The sequence below is a fragment of the Pongo abelii genome, chromosome 2 (assembly GCF_028885655.2).
Source record: "Pongo abelii isolate AG06213 chromosome 2, NHGRI_mPonAbe1-v2.0_pri, whole genome shotgun sequence".
In the NCBI taxonomy this organism is placed as follows: Eukaryota; Metazoa; Chordata; class Mammalia; order Primates; family Hominidae; genus Pongo; species Pongo abelii.
Window position 1 is genome coordinate 141968271 of NC_085928.1, and position 23441 is coordinate 141991711.

Sequence of the window (23441 nt, forward strand, 5' to 3'; positions counted from 1 at the left end):
TGTGCCCAAATGTTTTACAAGTCACTCCAAGCATATGAGGAAGATACTTTGAAAATGCTCAGTCATAGCTTGGTAGTTTGCAGTATTCTTTCTTGGGTAGTCTGTAAAGTCCTAACATATAGATTGTTGTTTATTCCACATGCTTTACCCAGAAGTCCAGTAATTCTTATCTCCCCAACCTAAAGTTTTGTATCTGACCAGAGAATTGTGTTTTTGTTCTTTTTTAGTTTTTTTTTTTTTTTTTTGAGACGGAGTCTCACTCTGTCACCCAGGCTGGAGTGCAATGGCGCGATCTTGGCTCACTGCAACCTCTGCCTCCCGAGTTCAAGCAACTCTCCAGCCTCAGCCTCACAAGTAACTGGGATTACAGGCGTGTGCCACCACACCCAGCTAATTTTTTGTATTTTTAGTAGAGACAGGGTTTCACCATGTTGGCCAGGTTGATCTCAAACTCCTAACCTCATGATCCGCCCGCCTCGGCCTCCCGAAGTGCTGAGATTACAGGTGGGAGCCACCGCGCCTGGCCAGTGGAATTGTTTTCTAAATGGAATTTGTATTAGCAACAAACATTGAAGTTGAAATATCAGGGTTTTTTTTTTAATTCACACAGATTTGTTTCATAGCTTAGGTTCCTTTTTTTCTCAACTTTTTATTATGAAAACTTTCAAACATACAAAAGGTAAAATAATTTTGCAGTGAATATCTGTATACCTACCACCAATGTATACCTACCATTAATGTTTTACTCTACTTCCTTTATACAGATTTTATTTTCTTTACTTACATTTGCTAAAGTCTATTCCCTTTTTTTTTTTTTTTTTTTTTTTGTGCTTATTATAAGGTCAGTAAGGGATATTTATAGATTTTTTAAAATGCTTAGTGCATCCTGATTATATGTATGTCTAGGTTTGGTCAAGACCATGCCAGGTCAAACCTTATTTGGAATTTCAAAACACGAGAAGAACTGAAAGATACTCTTGAATCTGAAATGAGAGCATTTAATATTGACAGAGAACTTGGAAGTGCTAATGTGATCTCCTGGAACCACCATGAGTTTGAGGTAAAGTTTGATTTTTCCAGTATATTAATCTTAAAAAATAAACCATGTACTATTTGGGGAGTGATTTTTTTTAAAAACATTTGTAATTACATATCTTGTCTTTACCTTTCCCCCTTTAATGTTATGTAGGAAATACTGGAAAACTTTAATCATTGTATCAGACAAAAATAAAAAATTTTGTTAAGTAACTTAGCTTTGTACCTGAGAATCATGGAAGAATTTTAATAAATTTGATTCTATGCATTCCAAATCTATTCTTTCCTTTTTTCTTTTCTTTTCCATTTCTGGGACCTTTGAGTTCTTTTTTCATTGAAACATACCCTGTTTGCCTTGTTCCTTGTAACTTGTTTGATTTTTGTGTGTGTTAATTGATTCTGAATGTGACCATATTTTGCTGTTCTATTAAAATATTGATGTGAAGAGCAGGAAAAACAAGAAAGATGGTAGTAGTAATTTTATATGTGTGGGTGTATATATAATTGAAGTATATTATAAACATATACAATTTAAACTATTATAGCTTTAAATTTGAACATGTGAGTGATCCTGCGGGCTTTGACTTTAACCCAGTTGCATTTCCATATTCCATTTGGATATGCTCATTCTTAGCAAAATGAAAAACTCGTCTTTACTTTGTTTTTGGGAGTCTGTATTCTGCTGGATTTTCTCCTTTTTCACTGTCTACTTCTCAAGTCTTCTTTACTCATTTTGCTTCATCTCGCTGACCACTAAATGTTGGCTAGCTCCAAAGTTTCAGTTCTTTGACCTCGTTCATTTTTATTCATTGCCTCAATGAAATCATTAAATTTCATGGCTTTAAATGTTTTTATTTTATTTTTTATTTTTCTGAGACACGACCTTGCTTTATTGCGTAGGCTAGACTGCAGTGGTGCCATCTTGGCTCACTGCAGCCTCTGCCTCATTGGCTCAAGCAATCCTTCCACCTTAGCCTCCCCAGTAGGTGGGACCAGAGGCTTGCACCACCATGCCTAGCTAATTTTTGTATTTTTTATAGAGACGAGGTTTCACTATGTTGCCCAGTCTGGCTTTTTATTTGCTGGTGGCTTCCAGATTTTTATCTCTTGCTTAGACTTTTAGCCCTAGACTTCATACTTCTATCTCATAATTGGATATCTGATAAGTATCTAGAACTTTTCTCCAAAATTGTACTCTTGTTCTTCCTCTGAGCCTACTTCTCTTACAGTCTTTATGATCTTAGATAATGACTACTCCTTATTTTCTAGTGAAAACCCTTGACATTATCTTTTATATCAAGTTTTTTAGCAAATTCCATACAGTGCACCTTCAAAATTTATTCAGACCTTCTTCCTGGTAGATTGCAACAATATCACTGCTTCTACTCTTGCCTCCCTGGAATCTGTTATCAACATAGCAGAGTTACCTTGCTAAATAGCAAGCACATCATTTCTGTGCTCAAACCCTTGGTGCTCTTGTGGTTTCCCATCTCAGTTAAAATCTGAGTCCTTAAAATGACTTACAAGCCAGCATCTGTGTAACCCCCAATGCTAAGCATTGTTTCTTTTATCTCATCTCATACTCCTCTCCTTCTCTCACACTCTTTTCCAGCCAAACAGGCTTCTTAGAAAATACCAAATTCACGTTCTTGCCTCAAGGTCATCTTATTTGGTGTTTCCTCTGCTTAGAATAAGGGTTTTCCCCAGATAACCTCATAACCTGTTTTCTCATTTTCAGATCTTTTGAATGTCGTTATCTGAGTGGGCTTTCCCTGGATACCTTGTTTAAAAATGTAGCCCCTTTTATACATACACACATATTTACATATATATTCTCTCTCCCTATCCCCGTTTCCTGCTTTATTTTACTCTGTAGTACTTACTGTCACCCAACTATCAAATATATTTCACTTTTTTATGGGCTTCACCTGTGAGTGCAGAAACCTTTGTTTGTTCAACTGCTGCGTCTCCAGTGCCTGGAATAGTACATGGCACACAGTATATGCTTAATAGAAATTGAATGAATTGAATGCTTAGACTTTATATAGAAAGTGAAATGAAGATATAGATTTGATTTCATATAATTTATATTTTTAGAAATCTATTATTTTAGACTTCGGAAAAAGAATTTTGATCTGGGAATTCCTTTTTATAATTGCCTGAAATCTTTCCTTGAGACAGACAGCCTGAGTGCAGGCATAGTGATGCTGCCCCAACTCCTGATCTTTGACTTTGCCCTCATTTATCACCTCAATTTAGTAGCATGGGGTGATTTGACATAGAAGAAATTCTTTACGAAAATGTAAAAGGTAGTTTTATGTGTTGGTTTTAAGTCTTGGCACATCGCCAGGGATAGAGCTGTGGGATAGAGGAAAGACCTGAAGTGGTGTATGTGTGTTGAGCAAATTATGTGTGATGCAGAACCATCTACTCCTTGCTTTTTTATAGCAAACCCAGTAGAGAATAAAGCAGATTTTATTCCTCCTTTTTTAATTGACACCACATAGTGCTGTGATAGTTTTTATCAGCAAGTCTTACATTTATAAAATTGGTATGTAATTCTCAGCATTTAGCTAAAATAGTCATGTTAACAATATTGAATTAACAGATATTTTAAGAAATAAGTTCTGAACAGAAAGAATTATAAGAAACAATTATTAGAAATTGCCAAAATCTATTGTAAACTAAAATAGTGTAATTTGCTTTTGTTTATGAAGGTCAAATATGAGTGCCTGGCAGAGGAAATTAAAATAGGAGACTATTACCTGAGATTACTATTGGAGGAAGATGAGAATGAAGAAAGTGGATCAATTAAGAGATCGTGAGCTACTCTGTATATCCTGTTGCATTTGTTTTCACTGTTGGTTTCATGGTTATTTCTATTGTGAACTTTTTTTTTTAAATCTAGGTATGAATTTTTCAATGAACTTTATCATCGCTTCTTGCTTACCCCAAAAGTAAACATGAAGTGTTTATGTTTACAAGCCCTTGCTATTGTTTATGGCAGATGTCACGAAGAAATAGGACCTTTTACAGATACCAGATATATCATTGGAATGTTAGAGAGGGTAAGGATATCATTTAAGGAAATTACTATTTGATAGTGTCACTAGGGTATGTGTTAAATTTTAAAAACTAAATTTAAATTCTGTTTGATCACATTATTACTGTAACTTTCTGCATTCATTTTTCTGTAATTTATACTTATTTAAATCCGAGTTAGATGAATAGGAAAATGAATAATGGGTTAGAATTTGTCCATGTCACTTTGTGTTTCAGTTACTGTTTTCAAATGACTTTAGTTGACCTACTTGTCAGTCTTTAAGTATGGATGAGTTGGACAGGTGTATAAAAGAAATGGTGACTTGTAGAGTTGTATGTACCTCTGATTTTCCATTTTGGAAAAATCTTAATTGATGCTAGCATACTAAATGTAGAAGTGTGAAGATAGTAAAAACCTTTTAAAACTACAATGCTACCCCTCCAAAAAAGAAACCTTGAGTTAGCACTTTACAAAAAATTTTATACAGTTTGTCAAATAAAAAAATTAGTGGACGTGGTGGCATGTACCTGGTGGTTCACCTGGAAGTGGGAGGATCACTTGAACCCAGGAGGTTGAGGCTGCAGTGAGCTGTGATCACACTCCAGCCTGGATGACAGAGCAAGACCTTGTCTCAAAAAAATTTTTTTTCTTTTAAGAATTGGTCATTTAACACTTGAACATGGTGGAGGAGACAAATTAATCAATTCATCATGCAGCTCATTTGATTGCTGCCTGTTTGTTGCAGCGTATATGTTTTATACTTTCTTTTGTGTTTACATTCCTTTTACTTCAAGTATCATTTGGACCAATTATTTCACTTACTTCAATTTTTACATATCTCCTTAAAGCTATATATTAATCTGTTTGATGACTTTAAAATATCTTCCTTTCTAGGGAGATTAGACAAGTTATATAAAGAATGTAATTTTCAGGATTCATTAAGGAATTGCAATAATTGACAGATTTCTATGATTTTTCTCCTTAATGTTTATAAGATGGCATTACTTCTTATGGGCTGTTGGTTGATTTTGTCTAGTAATAGTAATACCTTAATTTTTATTTCTGTTCACTTCTGACCAGATTCTCATTTATTTCAATAGTGCACAGATAAACTTGAACGAGATAGGTTGATTCTCTTCCTTAACAAGTTGATCCTTAATAAGGTACAGTAGTTTCGCATACATACATTGTTATTTCCAAGTCATATAAGTATGTAAGATAAACTCACAGTTTGAGTTGATTATCCAGGGAGTGTTCTTTTCTGTCTTCTCCTTTTTAGACAGAAAGTTCTGTGTGCTCTAATCTCCTGGAGGGAAAGGTTTTTGTCAGTATTCTCTGTATAGTCTGTCTTAATATTATGGGTGCAGAGTGAATTAATGATAATAAAATTCTGAATGACGAATAATGGATGACTTTTAATACATTAAAATGATTTTTAATAATAAAAATTAGCTTATTTTTCTTTAGGGACTCTTTAGGGTTAAATTTTAAGTAAAATATATGCTTGACATAAAATGGAAAGTCTTTATCAGTATACATTTTGTTGATAAAAAGTAATTGGAAGTTATAAGATTCGTCATTTTACTCTGTATTTTCTTTTTAAAGACATTTTAATAGGTTCATGCTCATTTCAAACAAGGAATTCATAGTTGTAATATATAATATTAATTCACAATTTATGTTGAAGTGTAAGCGGATTTTCATTTCTTAAAACTTTGATACTAATACCAATTTGCGTAGTTTTATTCTTATAGTAAGTAATGCAAATGTTTTAAACTGAAGTGTAATTATAAGTACAAAGAAATTCTAATTGGAAATTATAGTCTCTTCTAAGAAATTACCAGTTATTTTAAGTTTATGAAAACAAACTGGAACATTAAAAGATTTTTTAATATAGCAGACTTTATTTCTGATACAGAATAATCTGTTTATTAAAAAGACCTTGACAGAATAATTGTAAAACCAGAGGTTGTTTTTTCCTCAGAATATATTTAAGTAAAAATTCTGAAGTGATCTCTTTGTAATATAGTTTTGCCCTTTTAGTCCATTGGAATTCAGGTTCCTTGAACACAAAATGCTGAAAAGACCAAGTAATCCCAGTCGTATCAATTATTTCCAAAGATTCCAAACATTCTCTTCTTCGAGGACCTTGTAGGTGGTAGTACCTATCGGGAAAGGCACTATTGGGATAGGTTTTAGATTACGAAAAATGTTTAGATTACGAAAAAAATGTTTTCCTCTTCCAGAAAAATGTTAAGGATCTCATGGATTCAAATGGAATAAGAATCCTTGTGGACTTGCTTACCCTTGCACATCTCCATGTAAGCCGAGCTACAGTACCGCTGCAAGTACGTATCCTTGTTTACGTTTTACAAACTTAACATTCTTTGAGTATAATCTTAGAGTCAAAAGAATCATAGAAATCTGAAGATACGTGGTCACACACTTATTTGTCCAGTAATTACAGTAGTACTAGTTCTCAGAGATTTCACACAGAAGATGTGAAACCACTGTAAGAACAATCCAAAATGGACAGTAACGATTGAGTTTTATTTTGTCAATTAAAGTAACTGTCTCTAATATGGCTTATCTTGAGGCAGTGTGACTTTTAGGATATAAACTGAATTCATTAGATATGTAACTAGTACTTTTAACATTGGCAAGCAGTAAGAATATGCTTTGCATTAAAGGAGTCTGGACACCTTACTGATACCAGCCAAGAGGACTGATACTTAACTTACAGAAGAATCTATCCTGAGCTCATTTGATTTTTTTGGTGTTTTAATTTCCTGATGTAAGGAGATGTGTCATGTTAGATTTCGTGTGAATTGTGACCGAAAGTGTTATTCAAGTATTTAGTATATGGCATATTCTGTTATATACCATTACAACAGGCACTGTTCTGGTACACATACATTAACTTTTTGAATCCCCCAATAGCCCTTTGAGGTGGTTACTATCCACATTACAGATGAGGAAACTAAGGAACACAGAGGCTATCTTGCCCAAGGTCACCTGATAAGTGGCAGAGCTAGAGTTAAGACCCAGAAGTCTATGTGCTCATAACAACTTTGCTGTACCTCTCTATGTGAGTCTAACTGAAAGCTGATAATTATGGCAGTATTTAAAAACATGTTATTTCATTCTCAAGGAAGGTGATTGTAAGAAAAAGAACAGGCCGGGCACGGTGGCTCACACCGGTAATCCCAGCACTTTGGGAGGCTGAGGCGGGAGGATCACTTGAACTCAGGAGTTCAAGACCAGCCTAAGCAAATTGGCAAAATCTGTCTTGACAAAAACAAAAAGCCAGATATGGTGGCACACACCTGTAGTCCCAGCTACTTGAGGGGCTAAGGCAGGAGGATTACATGAGCCTGGGAAGTGAAGGCTGCAGTGAGGCATTTTTGTGCCATTGCACTCCAGGCTGGGTAACAAAGTAAGACCCTGTCTCAAAAAAGAAAGACAAAGAACATAACCATGTTGTGATAAAATAACCCAACTACATAAAAATTTTAACCTAGATTCTTGTAAAACATTGATAGAGAACATTGTAAGAATTATTTGTAGTAAGGGTAATAGATATTAAATTGAGACTAAGTGTATAAAACCACTGAAAACTAACTTTGCTGTTAGCATTTTAATGCTTTGATCTCAGATACTTATTGGAACTCTTAGTTGGAGTGAGTTTTTCCCCCAAAAGAACTTTAATATTTTGATCATTGTTGCTTAAGATTAATGATATGTATCTATTTATGTAACTATTTGCAATATTCTTTGCTACTAAAATGTTAGTGTCCTGGGTATTTATTAATGACCATGGGGAATGTAGATGTCACTGAATTTAGCTTAGATTGCTGAGTGTGAACTTAGGAAACCATTTACTTCAAATATATATTAATAAGGAAATAGTTTTTTCGAACTGTTAGGTTAGGCATTTTGTCCTAAACTCTTAAATCTTAAAATAAGGTCACTTAAAATTTCAGGTTAACTTTTAAAGGGATATAAACCCCTCCAAAGTACTGCTGTGCAACTTTGTTTTATGACATCTGGTCTTTTAGATTTCTGCTTTGGAAAATAATGTAAGTCTTTTTTAAACTTAGAGCAATGTAATTGAAGCTGCTCCAGATATGAAAAGAGAGAGTGAAAAGGAATGGTATTTTGGCAACGCAGACAAAGAAAGGAGTGGCCCGTATGGATTTCATGAGGTATGTATCTTGGAGATAGTTTTTGTGAAGGTCTCAGCATTTCTTATGCCCCCCTGCTTAGCACTTACAGAGGTGTGGAATATTTTAAAGCTGTCATTTAAATTCCTGTTATTAGCTTCAAGGGCCCTGCAACTCAGTTTCCACATGAAAAATGGAGAACCAAACATACATATAAAATTATGCCTTCAAACCTTGTTTAAAAGCTGTTGTTACGGAGGTAGCACTCAGGTTTTTAGTGATTTTTATGTAATAATTTCTGGCTGGGTGTAGTGGCTCACACCTGTAATTCCAGCACTGTGAGAGGATCACTTGAAGCCAGGAGATCAAGACCAGCCTGGGCAACATAGCAAGAGACTATCTCTATTAAAATAAAACATAATTAGCTAAGCATGGTGGTGCATGCCTATAGTCTCAGCTACTTGAGAGGCTGAGGTGGGAGGATCGCTTCCAGGAGGTTGAGACTGCAGTAAGCTGTGATCACACCACTGCACTCCAGCCTGGGCAATGAATAGCGAGACCCTATCTCCAAAAAAGAAAAAAAAAAAAAAAAGCTATCTTAGTACTTATGTCAAACTGTAATGTTTCTATATGGTATGAATAAGTAAGTTTTAATATGCAGTCTAAAATTCATTGAAAATTATTCAGTCTAAGAACTAAGGACAGTTTTCCTCTTTATCTTGATACTTGATCCTGCCTCTGATCTTCAGCCTCCCAGGCTCATTTCGAATTGGGCAAAGATAGTTTTATGGAGGACCAACTGTTCTGCTCTAGTATAATTTGATTATTTAGCACTCCACCTGTCATTTTTACTCTTTGCAGTATTCTTTATGCTCTGCAGGTTGGCCAAGTGGTTGTTTTTTGTATTAACCAAATTTGGGTTCCCAAAGGCCTGTCAACAAAACTTGTTTTTTCTAAAATAGTGTACTTGCATGTTTGTTTCATAATTTAGTATGTATTTACTATAAAGTAGAAAAACATTAGTGAGGTTTTTCATTTTATTTTGTCTGTTTGTAATAATGCCTTCCATCCATTAAGATCCAAGAATTGTGGACCAAAGGAATGTTAAATGCAAAAACCAGATGCTGGGCTCAAGGCATGGATGGATGGCGACCACTTCAGTCCATACCCCAGCTTAAGTGGTGTCTCTTAGCCAGTGGACAGGCTGTCCTGAATGAAACTGACCTTGCTACCCTTATATTGAACATGTTGATCACAATGTGTGGATATTTTCCAAGCAGGTAAAATGTAACTGAATGTTCCTGGATAATTGATATGCTTCCTTAGTAACATCATAGAATCAGTCTGGTGTTTTAAAACAAAGATGTCCTATTTATGGCCTTGGAGGAATGCTGCTTTGACCTTTGGCATTTTTTGAAACAGATATAAAGAATTTGCAAATTATATTAATAAAGTAGCTAAAAAAAGCAACTTTCTCTGGGAGATTTCAAATAATGTTACAAAACTGAGACTTACAATAGTAACAATTTTATAATTCATGTGAATTGGTGTGAATGTTTTGAATTACACATACTGCAGGACATAGACAGTGGTGAATGCCAGCTGTTGATCTGACAGGCTAGCTATTTCTGCTATAGAAGGCAAGTGTAGGCCCATGTCTTGCCCCACTTGACCAGTGAAGGTGAGAATTTGTTCTCCAAGTCATAAGTATAACACTTGCATGTAACTTTTTAATCTTTGTGAAATATTTACATATAAATCATTTTGATTCATTACTGTACTAAAGATATCTTGTGATGGAAATTACTGAGAAACTGTAACATATTTTAAAACACTTGAAGTTTTCATGGTTCCAGTTGGACTCAAAATTATACAGTTAGTATTTAGAAATAAGGTAGCCTTAAAATTAAATTTATACTTGGAAAATACCAAACATAGTTAAATCAAGGTTTAAATTTATGTAACAAAGTTTGATACGCCCTTTGGGGGAAAATATCCACTGACAGTGTGTTGGACAACACCAAGTTTAATCAATTAAATAATAAATAAGAGTCTTTGGCTCTTCTAGGGTACTGTTTTTCAAGGAAATCTTATGGAAGGAAATGAAGTCATATTAAGCAGCCAAATAGATTTAAACCAAAATACCTAATCATGTTCCCAGCTGTATGAGAGCTTAGTCTTCATTAACAAAAAAGTAAGGTAACCTGCTTCATGCCTAGTAGAATGTCATATGCTCTGAACATACAAATTTTAATAAATATATTAAGTGTTGACACGAGAAAATGTTTTCTAGGGATCAAGACAATGCCATCATTCGGCCTCTACCCAAAGTGAAAAGACTGCTATCAGATAGCACTTGCCTTCCCCATATTATTCAGGTGAGTTATATAATCAAACTAGGAGCAATTTTAAGAATCATTTTCTCTTAATTTTATTATCAGTACCAGTCTTTGTTTTGTTGCAGTCTATTCCATTTTCAAAAAGCCTAAACAGGCCAGGTGTGGAGTCTCACACCTCCAATCCCAGCACTTTGGGAGGCCGAGGTGGGAGGGTTGCTTGAGTCAAGGAGTTCGAGACCACTTTGGTCAACATAGGAAGACCCCATCTCTACAAAAAATAAATAAATAAATAAAGCAAATGGCTGCCAGGCATGATGGCACATGTCTGTAGTCCCTGCCCCTTGGGAAGCTGAGGTGGGAGGATTGTTTGATCCCAGGAGTTTGAGGCTGCAGCGAGCTGTGATCATGCCACTGCACTCCAGCCTGGGCAACAGAGCAAGACCTTGTCTCAAAAAGAAAAGAAAAAAGCCTGCACCTTGAATTACATTCATTTCACTTAATTTTTTATTTTTTTAATTTTTTTGAGACAGTCTCGTTCCGTTGCCCAGGCTGAAGTGCAGTGGCAGGATCTTGACTCAATCCAACCTTCGCCTCCCATGTTCAGATGATTCTCTTGGCTCAGCCTCCCAGGTAGCTGGGATTACAGGCATGTGCCACCACACCCAGCTACTTTGTTTGTATTTTTAGTAGAGCAGGGGTTTTGCCGTGTTGACCAGGCTGTTCTCAAACTCCGGGCCTCAAGTGATCCATCCGCCTTGGCCTCCTACAGTGCTGGGATTACAGGCGTGAGCCACTGCACCCGGCTATTTCACTTACTCTTGAGTTGCTGAAGATGCTGTGGAAGATTGAGCCTAAACATGAGAAGTTTCTAGATTCCAGAATTGTGCTAAAAGAGTTTTATTTATTACCTATTTTTAAAATCACACCACTTTAATATCTGCAAAGTGATTTACTCCAGTTTGTGGTGTATGTTGATGTTGTTAAGACTACTGGGAGATACACCAGCAGGCCACAGGGGTGGACTTGGTGGTTCATATCTTAAGAAGTAATCACAGCAGTCTCACTAGCTTCTGCCTAGATTTTGACTATTCTTAGTTATGTTTTCATTGATACCAATGATTCAAAGCATTGAGTTGGAATTAATCTAGGATACACCAAAATATCTTTTTCTTTTGCGTTATTCTGCTTTTTTGGAATTAAGCTATTTAAACCCAAATAAGTCAGGTCCTAGAGATTTCGGGCAAATGTTTCTATTAAGTTCTATGCCAGTAACTTGTGCCATTTGTACCTTTCAGTTGTACATTGGTCTGCAATGGGAGAGAAGAGTTAACTCAGTTTCTATATTTTTACATTCACTTATTTACTACCTAAATGCCTGTGTAAGTCATTGATGCTGAAAAAGACTTCTAAATACAGTAATGCCCTATCCTTTTTTTTTTTTTTTTTTTTTTGCCAATTTCTGTTATTTAAGCATACTCACATTTTAACATTTCTGTGCTTTTCTCTTGTGGACATTTCCATTCATATCCTTCAGTGAAAAAGCACTGCAATTATTGAGGGCTCTAAACTATTACCACATCCCCTTCCCTGTGGGGCCATGTGGCTGCATATGTGAGGTGATGCAAAGAGAGGAATTTTTTCTCTCTGATAGACTCTCTCAACATGTGGATAAAACACCACGCCCAGAAGATCAACCTCTCCCATTTTTCTGAGTCTTAGGAAACTGAAAGGAAAAAGTAAATACAAATGGCATTAAATTTCAGTCTAGGAAAGGATGATTAAAAAACTTTTAAGAAATGTGCTCAGCATAACATGAAGCTTGGGGGAGGGAGGCTTTCTTTTAATTACCCAAAAATTTTCAGTAATATCTGAACAAAGTGATTAAAGATACTTGTATTGATAAATCTAGCTTCTTTGAACGGTGTGTGACTCCTATTTTTTTATATCGAGTTCAAAAATTATTTTTAAGAAGTTATTTTTGTTTTTCTTTTAATTTTTTCTATTCTGGGAGATCTGAATCTTGCCAAAGCACAGTTAGGTGGCTATAGTAGTTTCTGGGAACATTATCTTCATTGGTTGGAAAGGGATATCTGTACTTCATTTGACTTTAAGAGCAGTCATCATTTTTACCATCTGATAGAGCTTTAGAATTTTTAGAGTGGTCCGAGATACAGTGAGTAAACGTTCTAGGTTTTCTAGTGTAGTGATAGTTTGAAATACTCTAGGTGTGTGTCTGTGTGTGTGCTGAATAAATGTTCTAGGTTTTCTAGTATAGTGACAAATTGAAATACTGTGGGTGGTTGGGTGTGTGTGCGTGCTTGTGTGTGTGTTTGCCACTAATTCCCATAATGTCAAGTCTTGAACTACTGCCATTAACACTAGGGAAAATTCTGTATGACTGTATGTTTCCTTTTTAAAATATGTAATAGTATGAAACGCTTAATCTAAATTCCTTGTGGAATAGATAAGACACCAAAGCACAGAGAAATTTAAGTTATTTACTTAAAAGACACATAGCTGTTTAGTCTCACATATGAGTATAGAACTTTGGCCTCCTAATCTGAGCTACTTACTCTCTTTATTGTAAATTAATTAATTAATTTTATTTATTTATTTTTTGAGACGGAGTTTTACTCTGTCGCCCAGGTTGGAGTGCAGTGGCTCAATCTCTGCTCACTGCAACCTCTGCCTCCCGGGTTTAAGCATTTCTCCTGCCTCAGCCTCTCTAGTAGCTGGGATTACAGGCACCTGCCACTAACGCCTGGCTAATTTTTTGTACTTTTAGTAGAGACGGGCTTTCACCATGTTGGCCAGGCTGGTCTTGAACTCCTGACCTCGTGATCCGTCCCCCAAAGTGCTGGGATTACAGGCGTGAGCCACCATGCCTGGCTGTAATTATTATTATTATTTTTTTTTTTTTTTTTTTTTTACTGGGAGCATTTGACCCCGAATTGAGGATTCATTGGAAGCAAGTGTTTTATAGAAAACTGGAACGACACCTTTATTAAGCTTTGTAGATAAAACTTATTAAATGTTTATCAAAAGTTTATTCATAGCAATTCTGTATGGTTTTTAATTAGCCCAGATTTATTAGAGTAATCCCAGAAATTCCCTTCAGTATTTCTAGCTCAAATTTCTAGAGGCCACATCTTTTGGTACTTTCTGGTAGCAGATGTACTACCTGATACTTGTTTACCCTCTTGCCTGTTACCTGCACTTCTGGATCTACCTTTTAGGCTGTTTCATTGATCGTTATTTTCTGCTCTGCTCCTTGAGTTCTCAAGAAGCCTTCAGGGGATTCTTGTGTCAGCTCAGCTGAATTGAAACAAACTGAGAAGTCTTTTTAGGAAGATTCTTGCACAAGAAGCAGTGTTACCTGTAACATTATGACAAAACTAGCTTCAGGCATGTTTGGGCTTTTCTGAATACATTTTGATCAATTCTCAGTTGATTTTCTGCATTAAATGTTGTAGAATGAATCATTTTTCAAATCTGTTGTGGGTCTGGTAGATGAGCTTACTGACTCCCATGGGTTTTTATTTTATAATTTACAGAAGGAGCTATAACCTCAGCATATGAAATAAAAAACGTAAAGTGATGATGCAGGTTTTTTACAACCCAATAAAAACATTTTAATTTTTTTTCAGCTACTGCTGACCTTTGACCCTATCCTTGTTGAGAAGGTTGCTATTTTGTTATACCATATCATGCAAGATAACCCACAGTTACCCCGCCTTTATCTGAGTGGAGTATTTTTCTTTATCATGATGTACACAGGTTCCAATGTGCTTCCTGTTGCTCGGTAAGAACTTTAAGGGTAATCTATTTAAAAGTATTATTTGAATTTTATATGGACTGATTTAATTGAATTTTTTGTGAGTACATTATTGCTTTTATTAAAATTATCATTGTAAAGGCTATTTAAGTACATGTCTAAAGACTTGGAAAGTAGAAGAATGGGGGAAAATTACTCAGAATTGTACCACTATACCACATCTAGCATAAGAATGTATTATCTAGTATTTAAGTACGTATTTAATATAACTATATTCATATTGTACATGCAGTTTCACATTTTGCTTACTTAAAGTTTAATAATTTTTTTATATTGTCACATAGCTTTAATATGACTACACTTTAAAAATCTTTCTAGTTCATTTAAGTTCTTGCCTTATTCAGAAATTAAATAATTTGAGAATATGGATTTATGTGAGTTGCCATTTTTGAGTTTTATTTAGCTATAAAAGATCTAGTCTTTAGAAAACTAAGGTTACAAAAACTAAACAGGTTTCTATATCTGATAGATAATTCATTTTTCTTTCTAGATTTTTGAAATACACACATACCAAACAGGCTTTCAAGTCAGAAGAGGTAAGCCAGGTTAATCCTCTGAATACTTAACCCTGGGTAAGCTGTTTTGGTGCTGTAAAGTTTCCTGAGCTGTGTATTATGTTTACTAGATTATAAGTACTTGAGGGCAGGTATTGTTTTATTCTGTTCTTACGTTGTTTGTGGTACCTTGCACATATAAAGTCTAAGCTAATATTTTTAAAGGAAAATAAATGTTGCTGACTCATTAGACTTAATATTGAAATTGCAGCTATGAATGATAGCCTGACACCTCCATGAATATAAGTTGTTCTCTTTGTATAAGTTTAGATTAGCGATTTTCATTAGTAATTCATTATATACCTGAGTCTTACGTCGTCAGCTAAGATTCAGGAAGACTTGAGCCTTTTTGTTCATATCCCAAAGTGGCAGAAGTGTTAGGTTTCTTTTTTGAAGCTGCTCAATGTTTCACATGCTCTCAAGTGTTCTTGTCATTTTACTGAGGGTTTAAGCTGGGAATTCAAAAAAAAAAAAGAGACTATTTAGGTAGTTTGGACAATCTAAACTTAATGCCTACATTTTACAAAGAGATATTTATTGTTAAAATGAAACTGAAGAGTGTTTTGAAATATGTTCAGCTTTTCATGGAGCATGGACTTTTTTTTGGATCATATCAAGCAGAATAAGAAACCAAAACCAGACCACTGTTTAGAAGACTAACCAAGAAGTGTTGCACCACCTTGACAACAGACACTAAATTGTATGTTTTATAAAGCAGCCAATGAAGCCCTAGAAAGTGACCCAATTGTCTAATATTAAAGATTTCCGTGGCAGCATAATTTCCACAGCTTTATACAAATAGAAAATGAGAATATAAACAAGGTAAAAAAGTCTCTAATGATAGTACCTTAATGTAGTATTAGACATTTGGGCATTCTTTCTTTATTTCTGTGCCGTTATGCATAATGTAATTTTTTCCAAATTTATTAGAAATGATTTATATCATTTCAGCTAATAGTATTTTGAATAATTATAGTAAAACAGTGTTTATAGCACAAGTCTGGATGTATGAATTACCAAATACTATTCAAGAATACAACTAGCAATTCTTTACCCAAAAGTGTAACAGACAGTGAATTTGTTACTTTTATTAGCAGAAAGCCTGAAAATATTCATCTTCTAATTTGTCTTTGCACCACATGATAAAACCATGTTTGGGTTTTATCCCTTGTCTCTTTGTTTTATCCTAGAGAAGTAAAATGTCTTAAATTTGCCTAGAAGGAAATAAGAAAAGCATTTATTTGTTATAAATCCTAGCTAGCCCTTGGGATTTTATTTCCATTGAGTAAATAAATGAGTTTAAAATTTAGTATGATCATTATACTGACTCCATTTGGCCTGCCAGAGGATATGGAATTTGCAAAGCAGTTAATTATAATTACTTTAAGTAGAAATTCTCCATCTAAATCCTAGCTACATTTCATGAGGACAGGCTCTTAATGATCTTCTGAACTTATTTTTGAAAACAGAAGCAAGTACAGGTGGGACCTACAGCCAACAATATAATGCAGGATAATTGATGTAAATCTTCTTGGGATATTCCTTCTGTTATCCATTACTGTTACACATGGTCAAAGGCTAGTCGTCCTAAATAATATTGGCAGCTTGTGACACTTAAAGCTAAGACTGCTGCAGGGCCAGAGGCTGTTGGTTCTGCCTTAGAGCTCATGCTAAGCCAGTTTGTAACCAGATACCTTCCACTTCACATTTTGCTGTGTTTCCATCTACATTCCCAAAGCATAAAAGCAATTTGTTGCAATTGTGTTCTTTCTTAAAGTGTTCTCTAACCATAAATCGTTTATAAGAAAATTGAAAGTTAACTTTAGTGTTTTTTGACTACCTTTTATTTTGTTTTGTTTTGAAGACAAAAGGACAAGATATTTTTCAGAGAAGTATACTTGGGCACATTCTACCTGAAGCAATGGTTTGTTACTTAGAAAATTATGAACCTGAAAAGTTTTCTGAGATTTTTCTAGGAGAATTTGATACTCCAGAAGCAATCTGGAGCAGTGAAATGAGGTAAATAACCAGTTGATTGATTGATTTTGTATTTTATAATTCTTTGCTGCTCGCCATCTGCTTTGACTTCTGTTAAAAGAAATGTTTTCACTAGGTTTATAATCTAAAATGACAGTAATCATTGATGCCAAATCAAATGATGGATTTCGATAAGGCCTTAAGGTTTTCTCTATTCTAATAAGATTTGACAAAATTGCTATTACCTTAATAGAGCTTTATATAATGGTAGGACCTACCAACCACTGGTACTTCTTAAATCAGTTTATAGAACTCGTAAGGTTTTAGGTAATGAACTGATAATACATATATAGGAAATTGGGATAAAATCAAGACATACCTCTGGGTATTTGGAAGTAGGACTATACTCCCACTAATTAAAAACTATGCCCACATAATTTGGATCAATGGATCAGAACAGAGATACCCAAAATTATTCTAGAATGTGGGCTCCCTTACCAACACCTTTTGTCCTTAATCTGGAGGTTAGCATTCCTAAGGTATGTCTTCGTTTGGGGGTAATGCCATAGGAGAAACCTGTGGAAACACAGAAAAAGGAAAGGCTGAGAAGCAGATAACAATGCCCAGCCAGTTTCTGTTCAGAAAAGACTTGACACTTCATAGTTCCAGTGTCAAGGCTGTCTCTTTTTGGAGAACCCCTCAATTCCCTTAGCTAGATAGCATTAGATCTTCTATGTCAATTACTGGTCCTCGTCAGACTGCACACACTCCATGCCACCTGCTTGTTGTCATTTGACTTCTTGACCTATGGGCTTGGCATGTATTAGCCACCAATTTGAATATATTCTGTATGGCAGTCATATTTTTCATTGGGAAAAAATATAGAAGAATATTAATAAATTAGCAACACGGTTCTTCTGTGTAATATTTTTCTCCTGAGATTGGCTAATATAAGGCCCCATCTAAAAGACGGATTGTTCTATGTGCTGATAAGTTTCTGCTTAGCTGAGGCCAGATCCTAGACTACAGTAAGTTAATTAAAATAAATACCATCTAGTGAGCTTCTTTGGATAATAGGAAGTTTGAGTTTCCTAGCTACACCCTCATGCATTCAGATGCTTTACCATTTGCCCTTCTAGTGGCTGATTTTTTAATAGGAAGGACTGGGAGTATCAGCCCTTTTCTCTATGATCTTCTTTACAGATACGTATCATAGATAAGTTTTTTTCCATGTTTATACAATAAAATGCCCAAAGTACCATATTTAAAAGCTCTCATTTTAGGATAATAATTGAGTTATTCTATAGATGATTCATGTAACTATCTTGCATGATTACGTATGTCAACCTTCTCTTTAAAATAATACCTTCATAAAGCTTGAATGGAGGTTTTTGTGATTGTAGGCGCCTCATGATAGAGAAGATTGCTGCCCATCTCGCTGATTTCACACCTCGTCTTCAGAGTAACACAAGAGCACTTTATCAGTATTGTCCCATTCCTGTAATCAACTATCCACAACTAGAAAATGAACTATTTTGTAATATTTATTACCTCAAACAACTGTGTGATACACTCCGGTTTCCAGATTGGCCAATTAAAGACCCGGTAAGTCAGCAGTTTAATTTGTGCCACCTTAAGCCATAAAAATAGCCTCTAAACACTTCTGGGTATTTTGTCCTCCTGCAGTAAGATGGATAATAGCTTTCTTAAGTATTCCTTCTTAAGCGCTAAGCACTGTGCGACTCTGAGTATAGTTCATTATATTTGGGTAGATCTCACACTGAAAGATAATTTTTTTAAGGGAATATTAAGAATATTGCAATCTTGATCTTTTGTGGCAAAGATAAAACAAACTTCATGCAGATAACATAATTATATGTATATAGTATTATATACTATAATAGCTTGGTGGAAGCTTGTCTTTATAGCAGGTTGATTAAGCTCACAGATGTTAGAGTCAGCCAGTCTGGGATTGAGTTTCAGCTGGGCCATTAATATTTAATAACTCTATTTAATATTCAGTACATTGCTTGATTTGTCTAAACTTCAGTTCTCATCTCAAAAATACTGGTAATAATAGCAGCTATCTGGTGGTGTTTATGAAGATTATTAAGAATTCGCATAAGCATAATTCCTGGCACGCATAAGAGGCAATGAGTGCGACCTGCTCAATTGTAAAACAGTATACACTGTTGGCTTGTCCAGAGTGCCCTTGGGACCCCCCTAACCTGAGTCTTTGTGTATCTGTGGGCACCTGTGCCCATGTTGTTCTGTTACTGTGGTGGAACTTATACCATTATTACCATCTAAAAGGTTTCAGAATAATTGCCATTTGTACTGCAAGTCACTGCCTCTTTACAATGCAGTGACCAAAAAAAGGCAGGTAGACTCTGGTACTTATTCAGGATTCAACATGTGATACTAGATACAGGCTTTTTAGTCAGACCTGGGTTTTAATCCAGCTCTACCACTAAACTGGGAAACATGCAGCTAGCTCTTAGAATCTCAGTGTTTTTATTTATTGATGAAATTTTAGACAAAAATTAAATTCGATAGTCTGTAAAGTACCTAGCTCCTTGGCACATAGGCAGGCAATAAATATTAGAGCTTTTTTTCCCATTTGCTAACCAGATTCCCTTGTGTTCTCTATCCTTTACATTTGTTTGAATGCTAGCATACCCATAATTATGTTAGATCACCTTGAGAAGCACACCACAATATACTGCTTGCTTTCTTACTACAGTGTATCATCTAATTTTGACATCTTTCATGGTTTCTGGACACTTTAAAAATTAAAACTTTTAGGTTTTATCTTTCACCCGTAAAGATAACATGTGAAAAAAAAATAAATAAATCTTAATTCTTCCTGGGTTTAATTTGAAGCCTAATATATAACACAAATTGGCAGAGGATTTAAAAAATTTTTTCAGTAGAGGAATATTGCCTTGTAACAGATACCTTGCTCTGCCCAACTATACAGCAGTGCTTAGGTGATTTTGGTTATTTGTATTTCAGAAAGCTGTTAATTGGACAGCTAAAAGTATCCATTTAAATAAATAACAGCACAATAATTCTATAACTAAAAAATTATACTCTGAAATAGTTTTACTTTGATATAAATTTTAATCTTTTGTCTTTAAGGTTAAGCTTCTAAAAGATACCCTTGATGCCTGGAAGAAAGAAGTAGAAAAGAAGCCACCTATGATGTCAATAGATGATGCTTATGAAGTGCTTAATCTGCCTCAAGGACAGGGACCGTGAGTTGTTTTCAGTACAATAGCAAATGTCTGTCCCACCTTAAAGTATCAGTATCAAAGACTAAGTTATATTTAAATCAGTCATTTTAAAATCTTTTGCCTATACTTTGATAAATACACTTTGAGAATAAACATATGGAACTATATCTGTGTGACTTTCATTTATTGCAAACTTATTAGCCAAATTGTATCCTCTTCTTCTTGCTGGTACATTCATTTCTCTATTAATTGGAAAAATATATGCAGAGTATCTGGCACCATATCCGACACATGGTAGCCGTTCACATATTCATTTTTCCCCTTCCTTTTGTAATTTGTGTTATGCATGTGGAAGAGATTTGATAGCAATATGCCTAGGACACCAAATGACAGATTATGAAAGAATGCAGATTTATCTTGTTTATCAGTGAAGTTTTATAGTAGACTATGTTATGGAAAAATGGTTTGAAAACTTAAGTATAGACTAAAACTGTATATTTTGGCAAGACTGATATAATAACTTAGAATTATAGAATTTGAAATTGGCATTTTGGACATTTTGACAAGGTAGTGGATTTTTAAAAATATGTTTTGTAGTTCTTCCAACTCAAATATAATTTTATAATTTAAAGTGAATGCATAGGGAACTTTTAGGTTTTATCTTTCACCCGTAAAGTTAACATGTTAAAAAAAAAAAAAAAAAAAAGCTTAATTCTTCCTGGGTTTAATTTGAAGCCTAATATATAATCATATACAATTCTTGATATTAGTAAGATTCTTAACACATCATTTTAGATGGTTTTGTAAATTATCTTTTCTTGTGCCTTACTATACTCATAAAACAATTTTTCTGTTTAACAGGCATGATGAGAGCAAGATTAGGAAAGCTTACTTCAGACTTGCACAAAAGTACCACCCTGATAAGAATCCAGAAGGGAGGGTATGTACTGCTGTTGGAATTCAGGCATTGGGCTTCCTCTTGCTTTATTATTATGTAGTAGGAGAAAAGTATATTACCTTCTGTGCCAGTATCTGCCTCATTAGTATATATTTAGTGTATGTTTAATAAACTTCCAGTCACATGCCCATAGTTTCTGCATGGATGATGCTCCCTCAGTTTACCAGACGAGTGGCCTTTATGACTAGTAACTTACAGGTTTTATTGTGTCTCCTTATCCATGTCTGTTTGAGAATTAACTCTAATGGGCAATCATAAGAATAATTGAAAATTAGGAATTCAGGGGAGCTTTATTCATTTGTAGGTTGTAGGTGATACCATTGCTATTCAGATTGCTTTGGGCAATTTATGTAATTTTTTCCAATGACATCCAATTTCATATCACTGTAACTGAAGAAACAGAAAATTTGGTTCAGATTTTAAATCGTCATTCCCTGATGCCACCTCATCCAATGATGTTTCATAAAAGATGAAATCACATAAGAACCAACAAAACCAGGACTGATAGTCTATTGCTAGAAACTTGGAATAATTTCCACTGATTTCTGTTTTCACTGGAAACAGAACAGAGACAGTATTCCTGAATGAGAAGACGTGACATTGAAAAGATTTGACTTTATATGTTTAAGGTATTTTTAATAAAAACCCTAGGGGGTTTTTTGAGAACCTGATATTAATTCAAATTCATCTAGGAGAAAAAATAAGAAAGGAAGAAATTTTGAAATCTTTTAAATTGCTAGACTTATCAGATATTAAAACACTTCATAAAGCTACAATAGTAAAACAATATGATACTGACACAAGAATCTACATATAGATCAACCGAACATACAGTGTAACAGTTTAAGAGCATGGAGTTAGGAGGCCGACCTGGCTGTACCTCTTAGCTCTGCCACCAATTGATTTTGTGTCCTTAACCAAGTTACTATCTCTAAGTTGCAGCATCCTCATGTAAAAAATGAGGATGATATTGGTATACACTTTACATGGCTGTTTGAGGATTAAATGAGATTATGGCATTTAGCACAGTGCTTAATAAACAGTAGCTCATAATTTTTGTTATATAGACGCAAACTCTAGTATGTATGAGTTTAACATGGTGTATTTAAGGATATATTTAATATTCTTATTTGAAGAATTTTTCAGTAAATGGTATTGAGATCATTAGACAACTATTTGAAAAAAAATTTCACCTTAACAGTATACCAGCTAGATTACAGTTGGAATTAATTCCTTAATATAAATAATAAAATAATAGCTAAAGTTACTGATAAAATGCAAACCATATGTCTTGTTTAAGTTGAATTTTGCGACATTCCAAATTAACATTAAATTATCTTCCGTTACATACAGGACATGTTTGAAAAAGTAAATAAAGCATATGAATTTTTATGTACCAAATCAGCAAAAATAGTGGATGGACCAGATCCAGAGAATATAATTTTAATTCTAAAAACACAGAGCATCCTCTTCAACCGTCATAAAGAAGGTAAGATGTCTGTTCTCAGATTTTAATTTATCCTCCAGCTAACCTTATCACAGCTAACCCTATACCATATTACCTGTTTCTACAGCATATTTAATAGATTTAGAATTATTTTTGCAAAAGACTCTTGGAATTATGGTTTAAATAAAGGAAAATGTAGTTTTCTAAAGAAAGGCCCAAATATTTGTTTTATATCTTTCCCTTCATACCTATGTTTTTCAGTATTTTGCATTTCTGACATCTTTGCTCTGTGGAGTTACTTGGTTAGTTTTTGTGTTTAGCCATTTAGCAGCAAACGTGTTAAATGAGACATAGAATGGAATCTGGAATTTAAAGATCATTTCATGTTTTCTTAAATTGCGTATGAAAGCCTATCATAACTTTAAAAGCCTCTGAAGTTTAAAAACACCAAGAGCATTCAGATTTTTTAAAAGCGGTAGAAACTTTTTGAATGATGATACACTTCTCATACATTCTATTTCCTGTTGTAGCTCTCAGGACCCTCTAGTCCTGTGGGACAGTTTGAAGAACACTGGTATAGATGAAATAGGTATAATTTCAGATTACAGGATTATTCAGTGTTTGTGGGGCCATTTGCAGTAGCCCTAACAGTAGCAGTCAGAAAGCCAGGAGTATATTCAAAACGTCCCCCTTTGTTGGGGATGAGGGGTTAGGTTCAATATGGCAGATGCCCATTGGCTTGGGAACTGAACTTGACTTACAGCACAAAGTGGGAGAGCCATTTGTTATGGTATGTTGGGAGAGAAGGAAGAGGACTTTGGGGATTTGAGATAAGCATGGAGAGTGTTGGGTAA

The 23441-nt window shown here is 34.7% G+C and overlaps 1 protein-coding gene across 1 annotated transcript in view; it reads left to right on the forward strand.

The window, feature by feature from the left end:
• The window catches only part of DNAJC13 (DnaJ heat shock protein family (Hsp40) member C13), a 118432-nt gene that overhangs the window by 53303 nt on the left and 41688 nt on the right, over positions 1-23441 (forward strand). Inside the window, exons 22-36 of the mRNA XM_009239322.4 lie at positions 907-1060; positions 3753-3856; positions 3944-4103; positions 5179-5241; positions 6325-6426; positions 8179-8283; positions 9319-9521; positions 10535-10619; positions 14228-14382; positions 14906-14951; positions 16834-16988; positions 18350-18551; positions 20088-20203; positions 21044-21122; positions 22494-22629. Coding sequence (XP_009237597.3) covers positions 907-1060; positions 3753-3856; positions 3944-4103; positions 5179-5241; positions 6325-6426; positions 8179-8283; positions 9319-9521; positions 10535-10619; positions 14228-14382; positions 14906-14951; positions 16834-16988; positions 18350-18551; positions 20088-20203; positions 21044-21122; positions 22494-22629 — 1865 coding nt within the window. The remainder of the gene's footprint in view (positions 1-906; positions 1061-3752; positions 3857-3943; positions 4104-5178; positions 5242-6324; positions 6427-8178; positions 8284-9318; positions 9522-10534; positions 10620-14227; positions 14383-14905; positions 14952-16833; positions 16989-18349; positions 18552-20087; positions 20204-21043; positions 21123-22493; positions 22630-23441) is intronic.